Source organism: Prinia subflava (assembly GCF_021018805.1).
Source record: "Prinia subflava isolate CZ2003 ecotype Zambia chromosome W unlocalized genomic scaffold, Cam_Psub_1.2 scaffold_22_NEW, whole genome shotgun sequence".
NCBI classification, from domain to species: Eukaryota; Metazoa; Chordata; class Aves; order Passeriformes; family Cisticolidae; genus Prinia; species Prinia subflava.
Window position 1 is genome coordinate 2,092,210 of NW_026960606.1, and position 27,458 is coordinate 2,119,667.

The 27,458-nt window shown below is 37.8% G+C and overlaps 1 protein-coding gene across 3 annotated transcripts in view; it reads right to left on the minus strand.

Moving 5' to 3' along the window:
• The window catches only part of LOC134564904 (chromodomain-helicase-DNA-binding protein 1-like), a 129,512-nt gene that overhangs the window by 40,347 nt on the left and 61,707 nt on the right, over window positions 1–27,458 (minus strand). For 2 of the 3 annotated variants that reach the window (XM_063424188.1, XM_063424189.1), the window contains exons 4-22: window positions 25,557–25,658; window positions 24,225–24,292; window positions 21,826–21,975; window positions 21,272–21,525; window positions 16,740–16,965; window positions 15,750–15,850; window positions 15,311–15,489; window positions 14,666–14,793; window positions 14,365–14,581; window positions 13,658–13,747; window positions 12,188–12,378; window positions 10,821–11,009; window positions 10,487–10,649; window positions 8,728–8,880; window positions 8,371–8,442; window positions 2,658–2,807; window positions 1,851–1,999; window positions 1,478–1,574; window positions 1,301–1,396 (exon numbers count right to left, since the gene is read on the minus strand). In XM_063424188.1, the coding sequence (XP_063280258.1) occupies window positions 1,301–1,396; window positions 1,478–1,574; window positions 1,851–1,999; window positions 2,658–2,807; window positions 8,371–8,442; window positions 8,728–8,880; window positions 10,487–10,649; window positions 10,821–11,009; window positions 12,188–12,378; window positions 13,658–13,747; window positions 14,365–14,581; window positions 14,666–14,793; window positions 15,311–15,489; window positions 15,750–15,850; window positions 16,740–16,965; window positions 21,272–21,525; window positions 21,826–21,975; window positions 24,225–24,292; window positions 25,557–25,658 (2,775 nt within the window). The remainder of the gene's footprint in view (window positions 1–1,300; window positions 1,397–1,477; window positions 1,575–1,850; window positions 2,000–2,657; window positions 2,808–8,370; window positions 8,443–8,727; window positions 8,881–10,486; window positions 10,650–10,820; window positions 11,010–12,187; window positions 12,379–13,657; window positions 13,748–14,364; window positions 14,582–14,665; window positions 14,794–15,310; window positions 15,490–15,749; window positions 15,851–16,739; window positions 16,966–21,271; window positions 21,526–21,825; window positions 21,976–24,224; window positions 24,293–25,556; window positions 25,659–27,458) is intronic. The other variant, XM_063424190.1, reaches the window with a different exon arrangement.

Sequence of the window (27,458 nt, forward strand, 5' to 3'; positions counted from 1 at the left end):
GTCACCAGGAAGAAGAGATCAGTGCCTCCATGTCCCTTTGTGAGGATGTTGAAGACTGCAATGAGGTTCCCCTCAGTCTCCTCCAGGCTGAACAAGCCAAGTGACCTCAGCTGCTCCTCATAAGGCTTCCCCTCAAGGCCCTTCACCATCCTTGTGGCACTCCTTTGGATGCTCTTTAATAGCTTAATGTCTTTTTTATATTGTGACACCCAAAACTGCACACAATACTCAAGGTGAGGCTGTAGCAGTGCAGAGCAGAGCGGGACAATCACCTCCCTTGCCTGGCTGGCGATGCCGGGCTTGATTCCCCCCAGGACACAGTTGGCTCTCCTGGCTGCCAGGGCACTGCTGACTCATATTGAACTTGCTGTCAACCAGGAGATCCAGGTCTGTTGCCATGATTCTTCCCAGTTTCCCAAGCGTTCTATACTAAAGCAGAAGTGTGCAGCTTCTCACGCTCCTTACTATAAACACTGGCCATGTCTTGCTAACTGTCTTTCATTGTTTACATATTTCTAGGTGGGAGAAGTGATTGACAGTTGGCTTGACCAATGTGGATTGAGAAGTGAAATTCCATCCTCCAATCCACAGGCCCCATAGGAAATGTATAAAACTGAGTTTTGTAAATAAACTGGAGCTCTTGGGCTCTCAGGCTCTGGCCCTCCTGCCCTGCTGCTCTCTGAACCCAGACCTCTGTCTCCTGAGTGTGTCCTTATCAGCTAGGCTCGCGGTGATACAGGTCCCTTTCCGTGGTGCTGCTTTCCAGCCCCTCATTCCCCAGTCTGTCCATACATCCAGGGTTGCTCCATCCCAAGTGCAGAATCTGGCATTTGTCCTTGTTAAACTTCATATGGTTGGTGATTGCTCATTTCTCTAATTTCTTGAGGTCTCTGCCTTTGAGGGGGTCAACATCTCCTCCCAATTTTGCATCATCTGCAAATGTACTTACCAGTCTTAAAGGCACAGAACTCAATATACAGCACAAACAGAACAGACAATTGGGGATACAAGCATCATAAAGTCACCCTAGGACAGTATCCCTTCAAGTCCTGTATTCAAGTCATTTATGAAGATGTTGGAGAGCACAGGGCCTAAGATGGAGCTTTGTGGAACCCCACTAGTGACAGGTTCCCAGTCTGATGTCACCTCATTCACTATAATCCTTTTTGCCCAACCCATGAGCCAGTTGCTCACCCATCACATGATGTGTGAATGATGTAGGAATAAAGAAAAGATAAATAGGTGAAGAAGAACAAAAAATAGCATTAATAAAGGAAAGAGGGAGGAAACAGAGCAATACCTTGAACTGTGAAAGCAACTCATCTCCTACAGTCAGTGGACCTGGTTCATTTTCTCGAGTTTCAGCCCTCTTCAGGATTTCATCTATATCCATTTCCTGAAATAGAAGTTTCTCTTTACAACTAAACAATTCATGTGTTTCTCTGTCCATCAAGTATAGATGCACTGTTCCATTTACCTGGGGCTCCTCTTCTTCCCCTTCAGGTTCTTTAAAAAGTTCCTCAGCACCAAACTTCAAAATTGCTGATAACTCTTCCTTATTAAAAGGTGTTGAGCTGAAATACAGAAAGTTTCAGACAAACACTTTATCTTAGTGAACTGTTTCAATTTACTATAACCATGAGTCAAATTTCCTTTTGTCTTAAATAATAACTAGTTTTAATATGCAAAAAAATAAATGACATGGACAATATACTTTGCAGTCTTTACTTACATAACTCCTTACCACATATTTTTTGCCTTTTATTAACCAAGTGAAATGACTTGCATTTTTACTCAAATAGTTAGGTATACTTAAGCATAAGGTAATATGAAAAAATAAGCAAATATACCTCGAGGGAGTAGAGCCTGTATGTAGTACAGTTTTCCCCGTAGTGTCCATTCTCTGAATTACTAAGTGATCTAACACCATCTTTTTCTTGGCTCTTTCAAGAATATCTTCTTCTACTGATGCTTTTGTGACTAGTCGATAAATATTAACCTATGTATATTACAAAAAAAGGTTTTATTTACCTGCTTACAAATTACCCATGAAAAAATACTCAGATGAAGTTAACAAAAAACCCTTGAGCAACAACAGGGAGAAATATTAGCCATGATTACAAATCTTCTCAATCTTATTGAAGTAGTATTGCATATATGAAACCAGTCAATCATGTTATTACAGTCTCTATAGAAATTATATTAAAAAAATAAATTCTTAGACCTCTCCTCTTTAAACTTCTATGATTAAGCACAAGCATGGCTACAAGGAAATGTGTTGTCTGATTACTACTTGAGGTATGCTGCAAGAAAGAAACCCAAAGAGAACTACAAAGTATTAAACAAAGCAAAATGGATGTGCCTAAAGTACAGCAGTTACTTTCTAGAATGACACAATGCCAATGAATGTGAGAAAAGTCCACAACTACTCTCCTACCCATCCATATCCTACAGCTGCTGTGCTATCTCTCTGTATAGGGAGATTTTAAAAAAACATTTAAAAGGCAAATCAAGAATATTAACATTTTTAGATATTTTTAGCAAGTATTAGTTATTCTCAAAATACATGAGGACTATGATGGGCCAGACAGATAGCTAATGGCTAACATAATGAATTCCTCCTTCAGGTTTGGTACTTAAAAGACAAGCGCATGTACCTGTTTCTTCTGTCCAATCCTATGAGCTCTAGCCTGCGCCTGCAGATCATTCTGTGGATTCCAATCAGAATCAAATATAACCACAGTGTCAGCAGATGCTAAGTTTATACCTAATCCTCCAGCTCTGGTGGACAGCAAAAAGCAGAAGTCCTGGAATTATAAAAGAAGAAATAGCTTTATATATATTAGCTTGTAGTGGTTTCACGTTCGCCAATTCCTGTTTCTCAAAATTAGTGTAGTGGTTTGAGTGTCTACCGGAATCATTTACTCTCTTTCTGCTGTGAGATAGGATTACGAGAAAAACAAAGCAGGCTCAAACTTAAAAGGTATAAAGACAGGTTTATTAACAAAACTATAAGAGAGAAAAAATTAATAAGAATCAGAATAAAACTTTTAAAACACTTTTCTTCTCCCCCAACAGCTTCTTTTCTTTCTCACAGACAATGTATAAAGACAAAACTTGTAACTCTAGGTCAGTACCACTTATAAAATAGTCTTTCATCAGTCCATTTAGAGAGAGAAGTCTCTTTTGGTCTGTTATGGTAACTTTCCACAAGAAAGAACAGTCCGCTTGTGACTCTCAACTCTCACAAAAGCAGTCACCTGGGGAAATCTGCAGTTGTGAAATCCCTCCCATATGATGCATCCTTTCCCATGGTTGTATATGGGCCATGGAATTCACTGAGGTGTCATTTTTAAAGATTAACAGTTCCAAAAGCAAAGGGTTTTCTTTACTATCTCTAAAATCTTCTCCATCTCAAGAAACAGAGGTCTTCTTTTACTCTGAGAGCAGAGGGCTTCATATAACTTTCTATCTTCCTCTGTTCAAAGTTCTCCATTAGATCACAGCTATTTCAATATTTACTTAGTCCATCACAAATACCTTTGCTCCTATCTACAGTCTGAATACTCTCATCATCTCCCCAATCCATATTTTCCAGTTTAAAGGAATATTCTAGCATATTACAGTCTGTTACCACGGCTCACAAAAGACTTTCAGCCCAAAAACCAAGGCATCTTCTCCATGTCCCCATCTAAGATGCCACTTTTTCTTTAACAAACCCCAATATCTTCATATTGTCTCTTTACATGTCTCCTACTCTGGCTGTTCTCTCACTCAGAGAAAGGTTAGTGCTTTGTAAGTTTCATCTGTGTAAGGAAAGAGCTAACATTCTCCCAGGTCTTCAGAGGGTATACTGGTTCTTCCCCGGGAGATGGCCAAAGGTGGTAGATTCAGGCTGTGCTGGGGCTGGAGCCAGGATGTCTCATGTGGCTGGGCTTCCCCCCCTTTCCTCTGCCCTGCAGCTGCTGGAGGAGGGAGGGGCTCGGCCTGGCTGCGATCGGCAGATGTTAGCAGCCACTTGGGCCTGGGCTCAGTCGGGACAGGACATACTCTTCTCCCCTCCCTCTGCCTGGAAGTCATCGGGCCCACCCTGGCCGAGACAGCTGCAGCGACAGGGCATGGCTGGCCCGCCAGGCCCCGGGGACCACGTGGCAGAGTGGGGCTGGCCCTGTTACCTGTTCTGGGGCCGGGAGAAAAAGGAGTTTTCCTGGAATTTCTTCTGATTTTTAACCTGTGTAGCCCAGAGGTGTATCTAACTCTAATTGGTTAATCAAGCTGTCAACTTCAAAGCCAGTCACTAATTGTTTTTTGCTACAACTCTTTTGGAAAAAATCACTTCCATGCTAAACCAGCATGGAACTGATTTTATCCGGAAGTGATAATATCCCTCAAAGAACCAATATGACACTTCTTTATATGCCCTGTGGTGCAGACTATGAACTCATATATTTCTTTAGGTATATCATAAACATTTGTTAGACTTGTAATAGAAGAAGTTGTTTGTCATGTCTAGAGCCAGTGGATTGCTATTTGAATAGAATAGACTAGACTATTTCAGTTGGAAGAGACCGACAACGATGATTAAGTCCAACTGCCTGACCACATCAGGGCTGACCAAAAGTTGAAGCATGTTATTAAGGGCATTGTCTGAATGCCTCTTGAACACTGACAGGCTTGGGGCATCGACCACCTCTCTAGGAAGCCTGTTCCAGTGTCTGACCACCCACTCAGTAATGAAATGCTTCCTACTGTCAAGTCTGAACCTCCCCTGCCCCAGCTTTGAATCATCCCCATGCGTCCTGTCACTGGATCCCAGGGAGAAGAGCTCAGCACCTCCCTCTCCACTTCTCCTCAGGAAGCTGTAGAGAGCCATGAGGTGATCCCTCAGCTTCCTTTTCTCCAAACTAGACAAACCCAGTGTCCTCAGCCGCTCCTCACAGGACATTCCTTCCAGCTCTTTCACCAGCTTGGTTGCCCTTCTCTGGATGCATTCAAGGACTTTCACATCCTGCTTAAGTTGTGGGGACCACAACTGCACACAGTACTCAAGGTGAGGCCACATCAGCACTGAGTACAGCAGGATCATCGCCTCTTTTGACCAACTGGTTCTACTGTGTTTGATGCCCCCCTGGATGGGGTTTGTCCTCTTGGCTGCCAGGGCTCACTGTTGACTTATACTGAGCCTGCTGCTGACCAGCATCCCCAGATCCCTTTCTGCAGGGCTGCTCTCCAGACACTCCTCTTCCAATCTATTCTTGTGCCCAGCATGACTCTGTCCCAGGTACAGGATCTGGCACTTGGACTTGTTAAATTTCATGCCACTGATGGTTGCCCGGTGCTCCAACCTATCTCAATCCCTCTGCAAGGCCTATTGTCCCTCAAGAGAGCCAACAGCCCCTCTCAGTTTGGTATCATCAGCAAACTTGCTAATGGTGCATTCAACTCCTGCATCCAGATCATTGATAAAAATATTGAACAGGACTGACTAGCTTTAGAATTGAACCCTGAGGAAAACCAATAGTGAATAGTCACCAAGCAGATGTAGCTCCATTCACTACAAACCTTTGAGCTCTGCCCTTCCATCAGTTCCTCACCCAGCACACCGTGAACCTGCTCATCCCACAGTTGGACAACTTGTCCAGAAGGACGCTGTGAGGGACAGTATCAATGGCCTTACTGAAATCAAGAAAAACTACATCCACTGCCTTCCTTTCATCCACTAGGCAAGTGACATTTATCATAGAAAGATATCAAATTAGTTAAACAGGACTTTCCCTTTGTGAACCCACATTGACTGTGCCTGATGATTGCATTGTTCTTTAAATGCCTTGCAATAGCACCCAAGTATAATCTTCATATTTTTTCCAGGTACTGAGGCTAGACTAACAACACATCTGTAGTTCCCTGGGTTGTCTCTCATGCTGTTTTTGTAAATTGGAATAGCATTGTCTAGCTTCCAGTCAGCAGGGCCCTCCCCAGACTCCCAAGACATTTGGTAGATGATCAAGAGAGGTCCTGCTGTAACATCCTCTAGCTCATTTAGTACTCTGGGATGAATTCCATCAGGCCCCGTGGACTGATGAACATTTAGCTGATACAGCTGGTCCCTCACAATTTCAGTGTCTACAAATGGAAAGTCACTGTTTCCACACTCATGGTCCTCTGACTCAGTGGACCAGGCAGCCTAAGGTCTATAAGTATTATTGAAGACTGAGGCTAAAAACACATGGAATGCCTCCACTTTTTCTTCATCTCTATTAGTCAGGTGATCACTTTCATCTTCAACAAGTATCAGTCCACTGTTTTCTTTAGACCAGCTAGTATTTTTTATAGGCAGTTAAGCATCACGCAGCCACACAATCACTTCTTGCCCGCACCCCCAGTGGGACAGGGAAAGAAGAAAGGAAGATTGAAAGCAGGGAAACTTGGAGGTCAAGATAAAAATTCTTTAATAAGCAAAGGAGAAATGGAAAAAGAGAGAAAGAAAACAGAACAAGTGATGCAAATGCAACCTCTCGCCACCTTCCCATAGGCAGAACTGATGCCCAGCCAATTCCCAAGCAAAAGATGGCTTATCTCCCTAAATCCCTTCCTCTACTTTTTTTATTGCTGAGCATTATGTTATATGGCATGGAATATCTCTAGTTAGTTCAGTCCATCTGCCTGGTTATGTCCCCTTCTAACCTCTTGTGCACCACCCAATCTATTCACTGGAAGAGCAGAGTGAGAAACAGAGAAGGCCTTGATACTATGTAAACAATGACCAGCATTGTTGTAATCACAAATCTAAAACACAGCATCATATGAGCTGCTATGAAGGCAATTAACTCCAGTCCAGCTAGACCTTGTATAAGTATAAAGCAAACTGATATCAGCTTCTCTTGTGAACAGTTATCAGCTTCTCCATGGTTTAAAGGAAGCAGCACTCTAGAAGATGAACAAAAGGCACTTGGGGAGAAAAAAACCAAGCAAAACACTGCCAAAAAATACACCATCACCCCGTATTGTTAAAGCCTCATGTGTGCCCAAGTCCATCTGTTTTTTGTAAAGAAAATGAAAATGTTCTGCTGGGGTCAATGCTCTTCAACATATTCATAAAGAATATGAAAATAAGATGAGTAATGAGGTGACAAAGCTTGCAGATGATATGGAGTTATTCAGGGTCAACTACAAGGGACTACAGAAGGATCTTATGAGAAAGGCAATAAAACCATATGAAACTAAAGATTAATAGGAAATAAATTTGAGTTTTAAGTATAGTCAAAGCTAATAGAGGCCATTAATGCTAAGGAATGAGTCCTTGGAGTTGTAAATATTTCCATGAATACTTTAGCTCAGTATTAGCAGAAAAAAAAAGGCATGAAATTTATTATTAGGAAAGAACTAAAGAATAAAACAGGTAACAATGTTATTGCTGCGCAACTTCATAGTTTGTCTTCATTCTTGAATACCGTGTGAAATTTGGATCCCCCCTCATCTTAAAAACTGTACAGTACAACTACAAGGATTCCAGAAAAAGGCAAATGTATCTGTACTAGAAATTCAAAACAGAACTAACTTCTGTATTTAAAAATATCTGAAGTTTATATTATGAAATGAAGTCCTTCCTCCTCAACCATAGCAGAAACATAAGTTCAGCAGCAACAGACAAATGCTATGCTTCTATCACTGAAAAACCCTGTCAGTATAGGACAAAAGACCTAAGATTATCAAAGGTATGGAATGGCTTCCATAATAGGAAACCTAAATAAAACAGGAATTTTAAGTGGTACACAAATAATAGTTAGAAATCAGTTCTTCAGTTTCTTCCATGGCAAGAAAATAAGAGGCAAAAAATGAAGATAACAGAAGCCAGATTTAAAGCTATTCAAGATATTTTTCTTTATGCAAGGATACACAACAACTTAATTCTGCCCATTGCTTAAGTAGGTATTTGATGTCAAAAACTTGTGTTAAAGTTCAGTGCTCTGATAAAAATTGAAGGATTACATCCTGCACAACAAATTAAATTCTTCAGTTTCTGAACAGCACTTAAAATTGCTTTGTTAAAGAGCACTGACAAAAATCTAAAAAAAACCTATGTAGTTATATTAGTTATAAACACCATTTAAATAAATTCTGTGTTTCCTATTGAACCTCCTGTTAGCTTTAAAAAGTTTTTTTTGGTTGGTTGGTTTTGAGGATTTTTTCTGTTTTTGTTGCATGGGTTGTAAACCTTATAGTCTCTGCAATAGCAATGGAATTTCAACCTAATACATCCCTCACTTTATTCTGTCTTCAGTTTCTGTGTGACATTTGTTATATTTCCTAGAAGAAAAAAAATAAAGTTCAGTAGATTAAAAAAACAACAACCACCCACTTATATCATACCTCTGATCCTTCTGCATTAAAATGATCCAAGGCTTGTTTCCTCAATTCCCCTTTTATTGATCCATCAAGTCTCTAAAGAGATTGAATGATACAGTTAAAAAGGAACTCCTACTATAGTCTATCCGGAGAAACTTGAATTCTCAATTGCCAAACCAGTTGGGGGGAGGAATAAAAATAATGTAACACTTCCAATTAATCAGTTTAATTTCAAAATACTATTAGGCATACAGCAATTGCTAGTCTTTTACTGTACAGAAAAATTAAACTTTCATAAATCTTTCTACAAAAAGGATACTTTTTTAAAGACAAAATGGTAAAAAATCAAGGCTTCTTGATTACTAACAGCAAAATTCTTACCTGAAAGGGAAACTGACGATACTTCAAATACTCTGCTAGGATGTCTAGCATCCTCACCATCTGAGAGAAAATCAGTACTCTGTTACCACGTTCTCGTAGACGAATCAGTAGCTTGTCAAGAAGGATTAGTTTTCCACTGCTACGTATTAAATGCTACAAGACAAGAAAGTGTGTATTGCAAAGTAAGTTCACCTCAACACTAACATACACAGCAGATGGTTAGACATTCATTAACTGAACATGAAAGTTGTATAAGCCTTTAGTCAGTCCTGATCTTGTAAAATCTCATTATAAAAGCTTTAAGTGCTCTAACTGAAATCAACAGGGGTACTGACTAGCATGTTTTTCAAATAAATGCATTTCTCAGTTCTGGCTCATAAAACAGCATCTTAACATTTCATTAAAATGTTAAGCAAATACACTGTACTATGAGTTAGAGCAGTTACAGTGTAGACTCAAATTCTCTTCCACCAAATCAACAACAACAAGACTACCTGACTACCTTAGCACTACTTGCTCCTCACTTTCTGTCTTTTGAACAGACCTAAGCATTGCTATTTGATCCTCTAAGTATTTTTAAACAATGCCTAATCAGTCAAGTTTTTCTGGCAAGATAAAAGAGAGAGGAATTCTGTTAATAGAAGTCAACATGCTTTAGCTGGGTTACAATGTTCAACCTTCTCAGCTCCAGTCAAAACAATTAGAACAGAAACTCAGGTGGCATGCTGAATTTAACGTTGAAATCCTTAGGCCTCTAGCTGAAGAAGCTCAGGATAGAATTTTGGGGAATAAAAAATTGGGAGTTAGGTGCTTTTATTCTTTATGCCAGAAATGAGAAGGATGTATCATTCATAATTAGAGCGAACAAAGCTTATTCAGATGAGTCAAGGAAATAATTGTTACAAGTATGCAATTATTAGCAATAATGGCTGAATGGTTCTGATGAGATTAATTATAAATTTGAGTAGTTAAGAGTATGCCAAGTTGCAAACATCCTTTAGCTTTGATAAGCATTTTATAATATAAAATAGCTTGTGCAGTGACAACTTGTGATTTCAAACAAATAGTTTTGGGAAAGTTTCTACATTATAAACTTCAAAGTTTACAGAAAAAACCTCTTGATCTTTTGAAACATTTATGGTGTTATAAACTGCATCAATTACAAGTCCTTTTATTTGTTGCCGTGGTTCTCAACAGTTTTAGTATAAAGATTAGTTAACCTTTACAAAAACCCCAAACTATAAACCTACAACACAATCACACATCATCTTTGGTAGTGATGCTATAATTGCTTTCATTTATAACAACAAAACAAGTAGACTAAGCTTAAAGAGATTCAGCAGATTACTTTCTGCTATCACATGGATTGTTGGTGTACTACTACGTCATACATTTGCATTTATATTCAATTTATCTGTTTATTTAACGACTTTATTTTATTCTGGCTTTAAAATAGGTCTTCAGTTTATTTAGTCTGAAAATGCAGACTATTTCAAACTATTTCCTTTTTATTTTGATCATAATTCAAGCCAAGGAGATTTTATTTAGTATTGATCTCTATTATTCAGTTCCACTTAAGAAACAAACAGAAAGGTAATCAATTCACTTACCTGTAAAACCCAGGATGCACATTTGATAGAGAACTCAGTCTTTCTTAACATAATTTAATAAGAAGAAATAATTTGACAGAACACTATAAAATTACTGCATGCATATTAGAGACGTAAAACCACTTAACATTTTTTTTTAAAGGTATTACCTGTAAGGCTTCCTGTTTATTACAGAATTCATTATCATCTGGTGGTTTAATGAGGTAGCAATGGTTACAGCACTTCTTCAGTTCCATCATAATGTTCAAAAAGCCTGAGGTACTGCCTTTTGAACCTTTACTCAGGGCTTTATAGTTCCTGGTTAAAATCCACCTATGATACAGAATGTGCACAATGGAAGTAATTTCTAACCATTTGTGGAAATACAAAGGATGTAAGCTCTCAAAATATCAGTTAAAATTGCATTATGAAAACTATTACACCAGTAATTTTTATATAGAGATGTCATTAAAATAGCAGGAATTAAAAAGTGTCATTACTTACTTGTAATATTGCTTCTGCAATGCACTCATTTCCATCCTCAAAATTTGTTCAACCTTAGCAGGTAAAGACTTTTCTACATCTTTTTTAACTCTTCTGAGTAAAAATGGTTCAAGTTCTTTGTGAAGACTTGCATAACCGAACTCTCTCCCTTTGCCATGCTCCTCCTCAAAATCTTCCCAGGAAGAAAACCTTCAACACAAAGAATAAAGGTAAAATGACATACCATGAACACAGACACAAAGACCATAAATATACCATGTGCACAAACACAAATGGACTTCTTCACTATTCCCGTCTGTTTTATTTAATAAGTTTCTGAATTTGCATCTCACAAGAAATTCCGAATATTTGGTCTGCAAATAGGAGAATGGAAATAAACAAACTTTTGCAGAATGAAAATTCAAAACAAACTCCTGAATTTTAATTTCTTCAGTGAAAACACAACATTTTATTTTTCTGCATGGAAACACAGGTAGGATATAGAAATTCAATTATATTACTCAAGAGCAGTATGAAAAAGTAGTTGTATAGCTGGAGGAAGTGTAAGAGAATAGACCACATACCTTTTGCAGCTTGTATGGACTAGCTGAAATGTGATTATCCTCTGGTATGTGCTAACAGACTAAGAGAATGCACTTTGTGATCAAATTAAGAATAGGTGCCAGACAACAAACTTAGTGGCTTTGTTTGTAAGGTTATGAAGAAGTCAATGCAATGCATAGCACCGAAATTAATTGGAGCTTTGTATTTACAGGATATTTGAAAGGAAGATGTGCTCATATTTATTCCAAATATAAACAGAGGTCAGTATAGAATAATGTCAACATAGTAAACCTATTCTATGCAAATTGTAAGGGCAAACTGGCTGTCTGAATCACAGAATCATGGAATGTCCTGAGTTGGGACAGATCCATAAAGATCACCAAAGTCCAACTCCTGGCCTTGCACAGGACTACCTCAAGAATCACACCATGTGCCTGAATGAATTACTGCATATTGGGCATTGTGGTTTTCATTCATGGTACTAACACAGAAAAGATGACATCCTCAGCCCCATTCTATTTCCCTACGGCAAATCCATATGATTTTCCTTTTAAATTAAGATGTGGCATGTTTTCAAGGTTCTGAGCCATACATCAATCCATCCTTTTTTTGAACTGCCAAAACAGAAAAAGTGACAGCTGCTACCAAAACAATTTATCCAGAGCAGCATGAAAAATATGTGCATCTATTTTATAAAAAATATTAAAACTATTTCACAATGCAATTCTTTATTGATTCTTCAATCACTACAATAAGAAACTTGACCACAAAAACAATCAAACCACCCCCCCCAACACCCCCTCCCCCTCCATCACATTCCTTACTTTTCTGGCATGATGAAGTGCAGCAAAGACCAAAGCTCTTTAAGGGAGTTTTGCAGAGGGGTTCCAGTAATAAGAAGACGATGATTAGACTTAAAGTCTATTAAAGTCTTGTACAGAAGGGAATCGTCATTTTTTAAACGATGAGCTTCATCAACTCCTATAAATACCCAATTCAGACCACCAAGGAATGACTTCAAGAAATTGGGAGGGGGGAAGACATTATACAAGTTAATATATTATGCAATGTCTGACATTTTACATGAGGTTATGTATATACCATCACCCATTTTAATAAAAAAGGACACCTATATGTTTTTAGTATTAATTAAGGGGTTTATGTTTGTTAGATTCAACAAAAGGCTATGCAGGCATCCCAAGATTAAAAAGAAAGTATAAACCAAGTTTATACTTAGGGGGGAGGAAGAAGACAAAAAGCTGATCTATACATTTTCAATTGACAAAAAACCCTCAACAAAAATCCACTACTGACTCTTATTTTCAGCATGTACCAACAAATGAAATAGAAAGTCAACAAGCAGAACTTTTTTATTATAATTATCATATGCTGCTAGGATTAACAATAACTTTATATGCTACCATCATGAAGAGATTAATAATATAAATATATGTAATACTGCACACACAAATACAAAGAAAAAACATGAGATTTCAGTTTTGAACCACAGGTGTTTGGAGCTATGGACTGGTTTGATTTTTCAGTTCCTGGATGACTGTCTAACAGGAAAGTAGAGATTTTGAGATGCAAAGAAATTACTACACCAATGTTGTTGCCATATGAAGAACAGTTTGCAGCTGGTGGGTTAATACAATGCTTATTCTTAAAAAAACACTGGCCTATGGAACCACACAATGCTTATTCTGTAGGAAGAGCTGGAAAGCAACAAACCCAGTTGTGCCAACTTTTACTAGTTCACCAGGTGGTCAGGTATGACAGAGAGCCTCAGAACAGAACACATGCATAAAGGGGAGGGAACGTATGTTAATGACTTTGGGGAAATGATTGTCATATATATGTTTTTTCTGGGAAAACCTATGAATATGTATGTAAAATACAGCATATAAACAGGAAGTTTCCTGTACTTAGCATGTATTTCATAGATATCCCCTCATACATTCAGCCAAATAAAGAATGTTTGCTTCTTCATGCTACATTGGTGTTAAGGAGTTTTATTTTTACAGATTTTTGGTAACAATATGAAGCACAAGCAAACTGAAGAAAAGTAAGTTTTAGCCACTCAATATGTGGGTTAAGGGAGGGGGCAGAAAGTCTAACCACACATACATAAAATCTAACAGTGCCTAAAGAAAACAACCTTCATACCTCCAAGAGTAAAACTGTCATACTCCCCCATCCATTTAACAGCCCAGAACCCAAATATGTGACAGACAACTCTAAAGGAATTTTACATTGTACAAATGATTTGTATCTCCCTGAAGAAGTGTCATTACCTTATCCTTCAGCAAAATTTCATAAGTTGTTAGAAGTATATTAAATTTTAATCGCTTGGTCTGTGGATGCATCCATTCATGAGTTCTTATCTACAAGAAGAATCAAGCAAACTATGAGCTACAGAAAAAATGGTCTTATTTATCAGGATGACTTCAGGTACTATAGCAATATAGATGTTAAGTGACATAAGAATCTGATCATGAACAAGAAACATAACATATGAAGCCTTTTTTCTTAAAGTTATTAAACAGTGGTGGGGGGATGTTTATTAGCTTTTGTTTGGTTGGGGTTTTTTGTGGATTTCTTTGTGTGTTTTGGGTTTTTTGTTTGGTTTTTTTTTGTTTGTTTTTAAACTTTAATGGATAAAGTTCCTTATATTCTTCCTTTCAGGAAACAAATTAAGATTATGTCTGTTTGGCTTAAATATATATTTTATGCACCTAAATAATTACATGACAAAAGACAATTTATTTTCAAATGCAAGGCTGCATTTTTTAACCTTTTTATTATTAACCAAGAATGAAATTTTTCACATTCATTCATATCAGATCAAAATTTATGCTTTTAATTTGCATTTTAACCACATGCAATGTTTCAAATAATTATTTGCTCATTCCGAATCAAAATATTGAAGACTAGCATAAGACAGGAACATGAAGTGAGTTATTTACCACTAATATTACCAATGATGCAAAGAAATACTCACCATATTTCTGCTAGTTATATCTCCTAAGTAAACCACAGCATTCATCTGAGGAGCCCAAGTTTGAATCTCTCTTTGCCAAGATGTCAAGGTAGAAAGTGGCACGACTAGCAAGAAAGGCCCATACAGTTGATGTTCGTGAAACAGGTAGTTCAGAAAAGAAATTGTTTGTATTGTTTTACCCAGACCCATTTCATCTGCAAGAATACAACTATTCCCTCTAAAAACAAACAAACAAACAAACAAACAAACTTTATAAATGCTTTCAAGTTAAAACCAGCAAGACTAATTTAAGACTACTTACTTGCACCATGAGTGGGCAAGCCAGTTCAGTCCATTTAACTGATAATCTCTTAACTCTAAACCTTCATGTCCTCCAATATAAGATGGTTGCTTCTTTAGTGCAACAAACCTTGGCCTCTGTTTTAGAATCTGTCAAAAGCAAATTGAGCATCAAAATATCTTATTACAGAAACAAAGTAGCAGTAGGATTCTGTTTGGTCACCAAGTATAGTCTTTATTAATGACTAACATCTAGGCCATATAAAAATATCCACCCATTTGCAAGCTAAAATTAGTTTGTTGATCTAAATTCCACAACAGAAGTGACAAGAACTCATTCACAAAGGTTACTTTTAAAACAAATTAAAGTAATAAACAATTCCATCTTTGAATGGCAATAAAATAAGTAGGAGAAAATATAGAATCATAGAATGGGTTGAGTTGGAAGGGACCTTAAAGAATACCTAGTTCCAACCCCCCTTCCATGGGCAGGGACACCAAAGTCTATTCTTAATAGTAATACCTCCTACATATATATAGCTTTCACTATTACCTTTCTGGACAGCATTCAAAATTATTTTATAATATGCATTTATGAATGCTAAAATAGATCAGCTTTTAAAAAAAGTATTGCAACTGTATAAATCCATTGAAATTATATACTCACCTTGCAGTCCTTAAATGGAGTAGTCTTGGATTGGTTTCTGCTAAAATACTCATCAATACATGTCTGAAATTTTTTGGCAATGAGAGCACCATCTTCCCAGCTACATTCTGAGTAAGGCAGACCTTGCCATTTGCAATAGTAATCTGGATAACCAGCTGCTGATTTCTGATTTGAATGAGCTGCAGAAATGCATCAGAGATACCAGATCAGTATTTTCTTTCTGTATTTTAAGAAAGCACTCATTTTAAGTGATAAGACAACATGAACTAGTTTCACAGCAAAGACAGTATGATAACATTTCTCTTCATCCAAGATTTGGTTTTGCCTTAAGCTTCTAGGGATATTAATAACCTACATTTCTTAACTATAAATTCAACATGCAAGCAATAAACTTAGAATATTTTCAACACTGTTTTCTATCTGGAAGTTCGTCACGTACCAATTATCCTCTCCACTATTTGATACTGTTTATGTAGATCATCTGTAAGTTCCTGCTGGCAGTTATAATATTCCACATCTTCTGGAGAAGCATTTTTCAACCTGAAACGGGAATTCATTTGCAGCACTTACTACATTGTGCAGTTCTAAAACTAAGAAAATCTGGCAATTTTAAAGCTCTGAATGTAAGCACCATAGGAATGCTGCTTAGAGAGCTTCTTTGGAGAAGCTACAACTCTGGAATTCCTGCTATAAAAGTGTTGCATCTGGCCTAGGTACATTATCACTGATGACTGAGGAAGCTTATAAAGAGAAATTACTATCAGCTACATCTTATACTAGTCATGCAGATAATTTACAATATCTGTTCTCAATACAGTTAGCGTACTTCACATGGCATTTTCACAGAACACCACAGATGGCTCACAATAAGAATCTATCTTATGAGTCACTAAAAATTCCACCACTGTTCATAGATTATATTAAAAATACTAATAAACTGGAATACCATAACATAGCACTAAAATGTAAGGATTTTTTTAATTTCTTGGTTCTAAGGCTTGGACAGAAGTTTGAGCCAAGAAAACTAAATGCTGTAATGTTTTGAGTGCTTTAGCCATTTCTAATTTTTTTTAATCTCTGCAGCAATTCCCAAAGAACTCTGATCAAAATACAATCAATGATAAAATTAGTAAAAGTTGAGATTTAAAACAAAACCAGAAAACCCACCACCCATCTTGTTAAAACGTCATTATAACAGACATATTAAAATCTAGGTGCAGAAGCTGCTCCCTTAAAGCCCTGATTTTACAAGATGTGTGAGTATTGTCACTTGCTCAAGTAAAGTTGGTGTGCTCAGAATCTTACAGGATCATAAGGTGCCAGGAAAGCTTCAACTTTAGAGCTTTTGTCTTCCTCTTGTACAGGCACTTAATAACATCTATATTGTTACAAAAATATGCAATATGGAAATCATTATAAAAATACTCACCAGCGTTTTGTTTCCTGATCCTTTTTCTTGTAGTTGTCCAGTTTCTTCATTCCTTTAACATTTTGTTGCTTCAGTGTTTCCTCAGTTTCCCACGTATTATGGATGTGTGACCAGCCTTTCCATTTAATAAGATACTGTATTTCTCCTGGCTCCTTTGACTTTTCAAACCCAGTATTTGGGTCACCATCTGCCTCAACTGCATAGATGGTGGTTGCAGCACCAGTGGCTAATAGAGAAACCACACCATAAGGCTTGATGCACTGCCATAAATTAACCAGTAAAAAAACACACTGCAGAAAGCAATTTGTGATGCTCTTATATGAAGATGCAACTTGATTAATTATATCTACAATGCTTATGTCAGTCTTCTTATTTGAAGAATTATGATGTAGGTATATTAACACATGCACAAGTATACTAATAAGATTCAAAGAAAGCAACCAAAAAACACTGCATCTGACCTATAGTATCTCTTCTCATGAGAATTTTCTTAGTATTCCTAGTCTTTCTAATGATCCTGAGAGAATGCTCCACTAACAATGCTTGCTGTCATCTTTGTTATGTCCTTCTAATCTCTGAGAATATAACAGATATTGGGAATTGTGCTTAATCAGCTTTGAGACTTCAATAGCCTACTATTCAATTATTACTATGGATGCCATAAATAAAATTTACAGAATCAAAGAATGGTTGAGGTTGGATAGGACTTCTGGAGGTCATTGGTCCAACCTCTATGCTCAAACAAGGTCACGTAGAACCAGTTGCCCAAGACCATGTCCAGATAGCTTCTGAATATCTCCAAGGAGGGAAAATCCACCACCTCTCTGGACAACTCCAACATGCAAACTGGTAACAACAGAGGAGTAGAAGGATGAGGTACTCCATAACTTTTTTCCTCAGTCAAGGCAGGAACTGACAAGGCAAAGTCTCTCCTGTTGTAAGGGAAGATCAGGTTCAAGACCACCTAAAGAATCTGAACATAAATAAGTCTTTGGGACCTGATGAGATGTACCCCAGAGTCTTGAGGGAATTGGCCAATGTAGTTGCCAAGCCACTCTCCATGATATTCAAAAAATCATGGCAGTCAGGTGAAGTCCCAGATAACTGGAAAAAAGAAAACATTGCACCCATCTTTAAAAAGGGTAGAAAGGAGGACCCTGGAAACTACTGACCTGTCAGCTTCACCTCTATTCCCAGGAAGATCACAGAACAGATCCTCCTAGAAGCTGTGCTAAGGCACATGGAGGACAGGGATGTGATTTGGGACAGCCAGCATGGCTTCACAAAGGACAAGTCCTGCCTGACCAACCTAGTGGCCATGTATGATGGAGTGACTCCATCAGGGAACAAGGGAAGGGCTACAGATCTCATTTATCTGGACTTCTGTACAGCCTTTGACACAGTCCCCTGCAACATCCTTCTCTCTAAATTGGTGGACTATTTCATGGATAAGGAATTGGCTCCATGTCCGGATGGATGGATGGATGGTGTCCCTCGGGTCCATATTGGGACCAATGTTATTTAATATCTTCATCAATGACATAGATGAAGTGATTGAGTGCACCCTCAGCAAGTTTGCAGACAACATCAAGCTGAGTGGTGCTGTTGACACACCTGAAGGATGGGATGTCATCCAGAGGGACCTGGACAAGCTCAACTGGGCCCATGGGAACCTCATGAGGTTCAACAAGGCCAAGTGCAAAGTCTGGCACTTGGGTTGAGGCAATCCCTGGTATCAATACAGGCTGGGGGATGAAGGGATTGAGAGCAGTGCTATGGGGAAGGACTTGGGAGTACTGGTAGATAAAGGCTGGACATGAGCTAGCAATGAGCTATCAGAACTCAAAAAGCCAACTGTATCCTGGGCTGCATCAAAAGAAGTATGGCCAACAGGCTGAGCGAAGTGATTCTGCCCCTCTACTCCCCGCTGGTGATACCCCACCAGGAGTACTGTGTCCAGTTCTGGAGTCCTCAGAACAAGAAATACATGGACCTGTTTGAGCATGTCCAGAAGAGGGTCATGAAAATGATCAGAGTGCTGGAGCACCTCTCGTATGATGACAGGCTGAGAGAGTTGGGGTTGTTCAGCATGGATAAGACTCCACCTTATTGTGGTCTTTCAATATTTAAAGGGGACTTCTAAAAAAGATAGGGACAAACTTTTTAGTAGAGCATTCTGCTTTGGCTGGGATAGAATTAATTTTCTTTATAGTAGCCAGTATGGGGCTATGTTTTGAATTTGTGTTAGAAACAGTGTTGATATATCAGAGATGTTTTAGTTATTGCTGAGCAGGGCTTACACAGAGTCAAAGCCTTTGCTGTTTCTCACACCACTCCACCAGGGAGTAGGCTGTGGCTGTGCAAGAAGTTGGGAGAGGTGGTTTGTCTTTCCAAGTAGCAATTAGGCATGATGGGCCCCTGCTTTCCTGGCTATGGTTGAACACCTGCCTGCCAATGGAAAGTAGTGAATGAATTGCTTGTTTTGCTTTGCTGATGTGTGCAGTTTTTGCTTTCCCTATTAAACTGCCTTTATCTCAATCTGTGAATTTTTTCACCTCTTTTATTTTTCTGATAGTCTCTCCCATCCCACAGGGGAAAGTGAGCAGCTGTGTGGGGCTTAGTTGCATAGGGCTTGTTGCCATAGGAAAAGGGGTAATGGTTTTAAACTAAAAGAAGGGAAATTTAGACGAGATATAAGGAAGAAATTTTTTATGACAAGGGTGGCGAAACACTGGCATGGGTTGCCCAAAGAAGTGCTGGATACCCCATCCCTGGAGACATTCAAGGTTAGGTTCAACAGGTCTCTGAGCAACCTGATCTAGTAGATGTCCCTGTTCATTGCAGGGGGATTGGAGTAGATGAACTTTGAAGGTCTTTTCCAACCCAAACCGTTCTATGATTCTATGACATTTGCTTTCCTCCAGTCCTCAGGCACTTCTCCCAGTTGCCATGATCAAAAATTATTGAGAGTGGCCTCACAGTGAGATCTGTCAGCTCCCTCATTACTCATGGATGCATTCCGTCAGGGTCCATGGACTTATGTATGTCCAGTTTGCCTAAGTATTCCCTGGCCTGATCATCTTCCACCAAGGGTACATATTCCTTGCTCCTGGTTTCCCTCCCCAATATCGGGGACCAGGGATTCCTGAAGACTGGTCTTGATAGTAAAAACTGAGATGAATAAAGCATTCAGTACCTCAGCCTTTTCCATGTCCTGTGTTATCCTGTCATTCAGTAGTATGCCCATATTTTCCTTAGTGTTCCTTTTGTCACCTGTGGAGAGGCCTTTGTTGCTGTCTTTGACAACCGTTGCCAGATTCAATTCCAAGTAGGCTTTGGCTTTCCTAACTGTGTCTCTGCATGCTTCAATAGTGTCTCTGTATTCTACCTTCCCTATACCTCCTCTTTGGTTTTGACTTTTGCCAAGAGCTCCTTGTTTATCTATGCAGGCCTACTGGCAATTTTGCCTGACTTCCTGCTCTTTGGGATGGGCTGCTCTTGAACTATTTCTCCCTAAACTCATTTTACTAGTCCTCTCCCCATCTTCAGAATCTTATGTGGGATAATTTTTAATAAATACAGTCAGTATTACAGCTGAAGCACACTAGCAGCAAGAAACAGGCTCATTTCTGTGAGGAGAGCAAAATAAGGAAGTGGACCTAACCAGATGCAGGGAACAGATATAGAAATAGAGCACTGCAATAGTAAAAGACATGTAAAATATAAGAAACCTAGTCCAAAAGGCTTTTAATACAGCCGTGACACTGTGCATTAGAGTAAGGGACTAGAGTAAGAATACACTGGGGAAAAAAGAAGCAACACACAAGCAGAACACTGCATCTCATCAGCTGCTGGAAATATGAAACCCCTACCATCATCCATAAAATTAGTTCTAGAAATTCACATGCAAACACACCACTGAAATTTTATATTCCACCATCCATTGCAGTGTATTGGGACTATTTGAAAATAAATAACTGAAATCACAATCTCAATGGTTTAGCCTTCCTAACATCATCCTTCATCATTCAGGCTACTGGTTAGCTCTCGTATTCATTCCATTTTCTCTTCACCCTCCTGTATAGAGTTTGTACCTATCAAACATCAGTAAACTGTACAAATAGTGATGTAACAGTATGCTATGCATTTGAGCAATATTCCGCTTGATTTTTTTCTCTTTCACATAATCACAGAATATGACTTGGAAGGGACCCATAAGGATCATCGAGTCCAACTCCTGGCCCATCTCCAAGAGTCACATCATGTGCCTGAGAGTACTGTCCAAACATTTCTTGAGCTCTGTCAGACTTGGTCCTGTGACAACTTCTCTAGTTACTTAAGTTGGTCTATGTTTTATTTTATGACTTATAAAAGAAACATCCTTATGGGTATGAAAACCAAAATAAGATTACTTTCTGATATTTTAAAACTTCTTTACAAACATCACAGGTTACCTACAGCTGAGAATAATTGCTGTTGACATTGTACCACAATGCAGTGCAGCATCTTAAGGACACTGAAAACAAAATTACCTCCTTTTCGGCCAATTCGACTATCCATAAACTTCTCTATAGTTTCAAATTCATCTTCTTCAGGCTGTGGGACATCTTCTCCACAAACTTCCAACAAGTCATCAGAATCTGTCTTGGTTTCTTCAGTTTCTTTGTAACTAACATTGACTGTTGCCTGGCGACGAGATCCTCTCTTGTCATAGTCATCATTGTCCGAAGAATCAAGCTGCCTCTTTTTCTGTCCTGCAATCCTTTTGCCACTTTTTGGCTCAATTCTTGAATGCAATAAGATACAACACAATAGTGGAATTTCAACATGGACAATTATAAGCCTTCTGTATTTGTTTCTGAATACATATTTTTAATGACTGCTCAGTTACACCAATTTCAGTTGGAGCAGACAAGAAAGAGGTTTTCAACACAAACCACTGGTATGATAACATCTTTTGTAGATTAAAAAAAGTCTTCAAGTTCTGTAATAAATATTAGTGTTTTCATTTGTCTGCATAGTAGTACAGTACTTGATTACAAATTATAACTAGTACCAGAGTAGCTAAAATGCAAGACCTTCTTACCTGCTTGGAGGTTTCCGGCTTTTGACTTTGTTTTCTGGCTCATAGTCAGATTCACTGTCTTCACAACTGCTTTTCTCTCTATCTTCCTCTGATTCAGAATCAGAACTAGTTCCTGATACTGACCCTGACCCAGACATTTGCCAGTCTTCACTGTACATATTGAGAAACAAAACAGTAACTTGCATTAGTTTTTGTGGGGGAAGGTTGTTTTGTTTTTAAATCAAACATTCACCACAGGCTTGATGCTTTAATTTCAACATTCTTCACAGAAATAAAAATAGTCATTTCAGCTGGAATGACAGAAAATTATCATGGATGGATAACAGATAAAAATACCAAGTGGATTCAAAGGGAATTGAATTCTGTTATCAAGAGACAGATGTAAAGAACAAATCAAACCAAAAATATGGATTTCTGTATAAAACACAGCTTTAATAATTGAGTTATTTTGACATTAATAAACCAAACATCCTTAATAACTTTAGTTGGAAAGATATATATTTACTGGAACTTACCTATGCTCGTCATAAAAACCATAACATTATATTTTGCAGAATACAAAATTCTCTAATAGCTATATCCCCTGTGCCTCGTGAATAATTAGCAACTTCAGCACAGGAACAAAAAACAATACAGAATCAGACTGAGAAACACACAGAAAGACTTCAACCATGGCAATCAGAGAGAGGCACTAGCTCCCAAAAGCCCCAACTGAGCTTCCAATTCAGTGCTTAACACTCATGCAAGATATTATGAGTAAGACGCTTGGGACTCCCAGTGGCCATATCTCTGTTCTCTTGCTTAGCTGAGATATTCTACTTTGCAAGAGGAAAGATGTACCCACTGATCAACAGTATCTTACCTCAGACTCTGTACAGAGAAATTTAATCTTAATTGCTTGGGTGGGAGTGGAAGAAAAGTTTGGCATGCATTTTTGAAAGGTTGCTAAATCTTTATACTACTATCTATTACCAGTCTTAGGGGGCCTTGGACGAAGATGATCAAATAGTACTAATGTCCTTCAAAAGTAAAATATTACTCAAAGACCTTTTCATTCCATTTCAGATGAGTAAACCCAAGAATCAGGGCTTTGACATTTCTTTCAATTAAATATGCAGTGCTCTTCAAATTACATTTTCATTGTGGTCAATACATCTGTGTGTCTTGGAAATACTAGTGTCATCTGTCTCCTTAAAAGATTTTTTTCTTTAAGCTGTAAATTAAAAAACACACAAGCAACAACCTCTCTCTCCAATAAAAACAGAAAAAAACCCCACCCCAAACCAACCAATTGCCCCACCCCTATGCAAATACACAACTTGTATTTATTTGGAGATATAGACAACATATAGAACACCACACCGTATCGCTTGGATCCTGTACTAAGCTTATATATAGAAATGAGCTCTGCATGTCAGATAACAGCTGCAAACATACTTCTTCAAAATAGGTATAAATCAAAATTGAAGCACTGGATATATGGGGTCATTTGGTTACTAGTTTCTAAACTATCTTTCCTGTAATAGATTATGATATTAGGTTTAATCACATTCTTAAGTAAGAAAAGGTAGAATGACACTTCACTCAAGAAATGCTATTTCACATAACAGGCTCTTTTTGCCCCCCTCTCCTTTCTTGAAGATATTATATTGACAATCCTGAATACTGAGATGATTCAATTAACTGGAGAAGAGGAATGAGAAAATTCAATTTCTATACACTTCATTAAAAAAATACAAAACGACACAACAACAACCAAACAAAACCCATAAAATTACAAACAAAACAAAAATAATAACACCCCTCCCACACACGAGGTCACTACCAATGAGAAGGTATAACCTTTTTCACAAACTATTTCATTTACAGCTTAAAACCAGCTCAATTTCAACTTAGATTTATTGACTAGCCAAGATGCTTTATTACTGTCAAACCTGTAATAATTGGAGGGGGAAGGCTGCCTCCAAAGTGTTTAAAAATTTGGCATTAACTACGGGATTCCAATTAAAATTTTATCTGAGACAATCTAATTAAGTAATTTCCTATTTCTTCAATAATTTTCAGAGAGGACCTTCAGCTCAAAAACATGCCACAAATAAGACTATTTTAAAAATAAAAAGTGGTGATGAATGTTTTTCAATAACACTGTAGGCAATACAGTCTCTTTTGCTCAGAAATGAATAGTGATATCATAGAACTATAGAATAATTTATGTTGGAAAAGACCTTTAAGATCTATCTATATTGCTTTCAGAGTATTTATTTTATAATATTTCAAAATGTTAATCAAAGTTGAGAAGCACAAGACTGTATTTCAAATGAAGAGACATTAAGACTGGCTAATTATAAGCATTATGTCACCATAACAAAAAATTATATTATTTATGAAAAACATCTTACTCTTTATGTTTTTTCATTTTGGCTTCACTGGAAGAGTCATCTGCAGAATCTTCACTGTTCGATGAATCCTGCAGATGAAGAAAAGAATATACATGATTCATTACCACAAAAAGAATGAAGTATTTTTAGTATTAAAAAGATAATTCAGCTTCTACTTTCAAACTCCACTCCCCTCAGTGTACCCACTGATATTGAATAAGATCAGGATTGCTATTGATTTCATATTTCTCCATCTAAAACATACCATGTCAGCAGAACTCTAGAAACCACTACAAAAAACTGTTTTAAAATATGATCACTGTGCCTACATACAGTCAGTTTAGACTGCTGTAAGTTAATAAATCAAGATGAAGGTTTCATCAAAAGCCTAATAAAATCTCTTGCCATTTGAGAGCTGTCTCACCTTTCATATACTTTCATATTTAAATACCACTAAGAAAATTGTTAGAATAGCATGTACATTTCTTCTCTCTCCACTCCTAAACAAGAAATAAATAAACCGATGAACCCTCTTAAAATTATTTTCCTAAAACCAATCTCATAGAGATTAAATTTAAATCATTTTTACCCTGAAAAAGTCTTCAGGAAAAGAGTATTTAGCAAGAGCTACAAACTAATATTGTAACTATATATAATTAACTCCTGTATTCAGTTTTAATGATCAGCAGCTATATCTGACTAAAAGAGACACACTGAGTAATGACTTGTGATTACAATGCTTTTTTTTAATAATGAAGGAAATATGAAAGTCTGTTTTCAAATAAATTCTAATTCACAGTCATTATTGCCCTTATTCATACTGCACAAAGTCAACTTTTGTTGAGTCTATGGTTTAGATTTTAAAAATCTCTAAAATTGAAGTATGGTTCTTAAAAGACAAGAATTCTTTTATGAGTGTTACAAAAGTTGCAAAAATCTAGCTTTCTACTACATAGTGTTTTTGAAAACTTCAGCAGCTACCTTTATATAGAAACAGTAGTGGAAAATTTTTTAGTATTTTTAATTGTCTTTATGGAACTCAGAAGGAAGAAATACAATGAAATTTAATACAACATCCCTTGAAAAATTTGTCCATACATCACAGAATATCTAGCTGAAGATATCGGTCTAAACTGCTATCATTTTGACACAACTCCTCTGAAAACATGCAGCTAAATATTCCCTCCATGGTTCCTCATAAATGTGTCAGTTATTCGAACATTACTTTTATAGACTAAAACCAGACTTAAACATAGAGAGAACAGAACTTGGCTCTACATAATTTTATTCTAACATACAGGGCAATGAGAAATGCATTTTTACATTTTATTTACTAACTTATATGTTATTCACCTCTTCTGAACCACTGTCTGATGAGACTGCCTTCTGCTGTTGTTGCTTCTTGAGCACTGCTGATCTCTGCACAGCAAGTATACTTGGACTGGACTTCCAAAACTGAATTGGAATTCAGATACAAGAGTAATTTAAACCTACTGAAACTTTAAAGTTTACTACATACTTACTTTTCTTAAGCTGAGCAGCATCACTACTAAGACAAATCTCAATTTCATTATGAATAAAAAACTCACTACAAAATACTGCATGCATTAATAATACTGGATAGCATTTTAAAGTAGTGAGATTTCTGTAGAAAGGAATGTTATACAAGAATTGTTGACACAATTTGTACACTAAGTATAACAATAGTTGTGCAAGCCTCTATTATTAAGATAACTCCTTTTTTTTTTTTTAAGTAAAATTTTAAACTGATCTAGATAAGTCCTTCCAGGCCACTTTGCTGATCTATTTTTGCTTCATATGGCAATACCGAAGTACACACAATCATAGAATATCTCGAATTGGAAGGGACCCATACGGATCGAGTCAAACTCCCTGCTCCTTGCAGGACTACCTAAAACTAAATCATATGAATAAGAATGTCATCCAGATACTCCTTGAATTCTGACAGGTTTGGTGCAATGACCACTTCCCTGGAGAGCCTGTTCCCATGACCAATCATCCTCTCAGTGAAGAACTTTTTCCTAATGTCCAATCTGAACTTTCCTTGATGCAGCGTCATTCTATTTTCTTGACCTGTTCACCAGAGAGAGGACATCAGCACTTCCCCCTCCATGTCCCCTCGTGAGGAAGTTGTAAACTGCCGTGAGGTCACCCCTCAACCTTCACTTCTCCAAGCTGAACAAGCCAAGTGACTTCAGCCACTCCTTGTAAGTCTTGCCCTCAAGACCTTTCACCATCTTGTTCATCATCCTATGGACACTCAGTTGGTTATAGCATGGTGCTAATAACCCCAAGGTTCAATCCCTGTATGGACCATTCTCTTAAGAGTTGGACTTGATGATCCTTGTGGGTCCCTTCCAACTTGGAATATTCTATGATTCTAATAGTTTGATGTCCTTCATACATTGAGGTGCCCAAAACTGCACACAGTACTCGAGGTGGGGCCACACCAGTGTAGTACATGGCAGGACAATCACCTCTCTTGACTGGCTAGCAATGCACCTCAGGGCACAGTTGGCCCTTTTGGCTCCTAGGGCATACTGTTGACTCATATTCAACTTGCCATCAACCCAAATCCCCAGATCTCTTTCTACAGCACTGCTCTCCAGCTGCTTGTTCCCCAATTTGCACGTATACCCAGGTGTCACCATATTTCCTAGTTTTCTGAGCATTCATACTGAAGTACAAGTTCTCACTTTCTCACATTTTGCTCATGTAAACAGGAGATTGTTTTTTGTAAATACTGCCATTGTTTTGAATTCTTCTCCAGGAGAGGACCGGGTTGTCTGGTAGTCCCTTTGGCCAATCGTGGATGGGAGTGGGAGTTCCACCCTCCAATACATGGCCACTTTTCTGAAAGTATATAACAGGATGTAATAAACAAGGGGCAGAGCTTTTTCTGCCCTGCTGTCTCTCTCTCAATTTCAGTCTTTGTGTGGTCATTTGAGCATGGCAAACAGTGACACCCAGGATTACTCTGTCCCAGGTGCAGAATCTGGAATTTGGTCTGATTAAGTTGCACAAAGTTGGTGATTACTCAGTTTTCTAGTCTATCCAGATGTCTCTATAAGGCCTTTCTACCCCTGAGAAAGTCAACAGCTTCTCCTGGTTTAGTACTGTTGGCAAACTTACTTAATGTACATTCAATTCCCGTGCCAAGATTATTTATAAAAACATTGAAGAGAAAGGACTCTAATATTGAGCCCTGAAGAACCCTACTAATGACTGGTCACC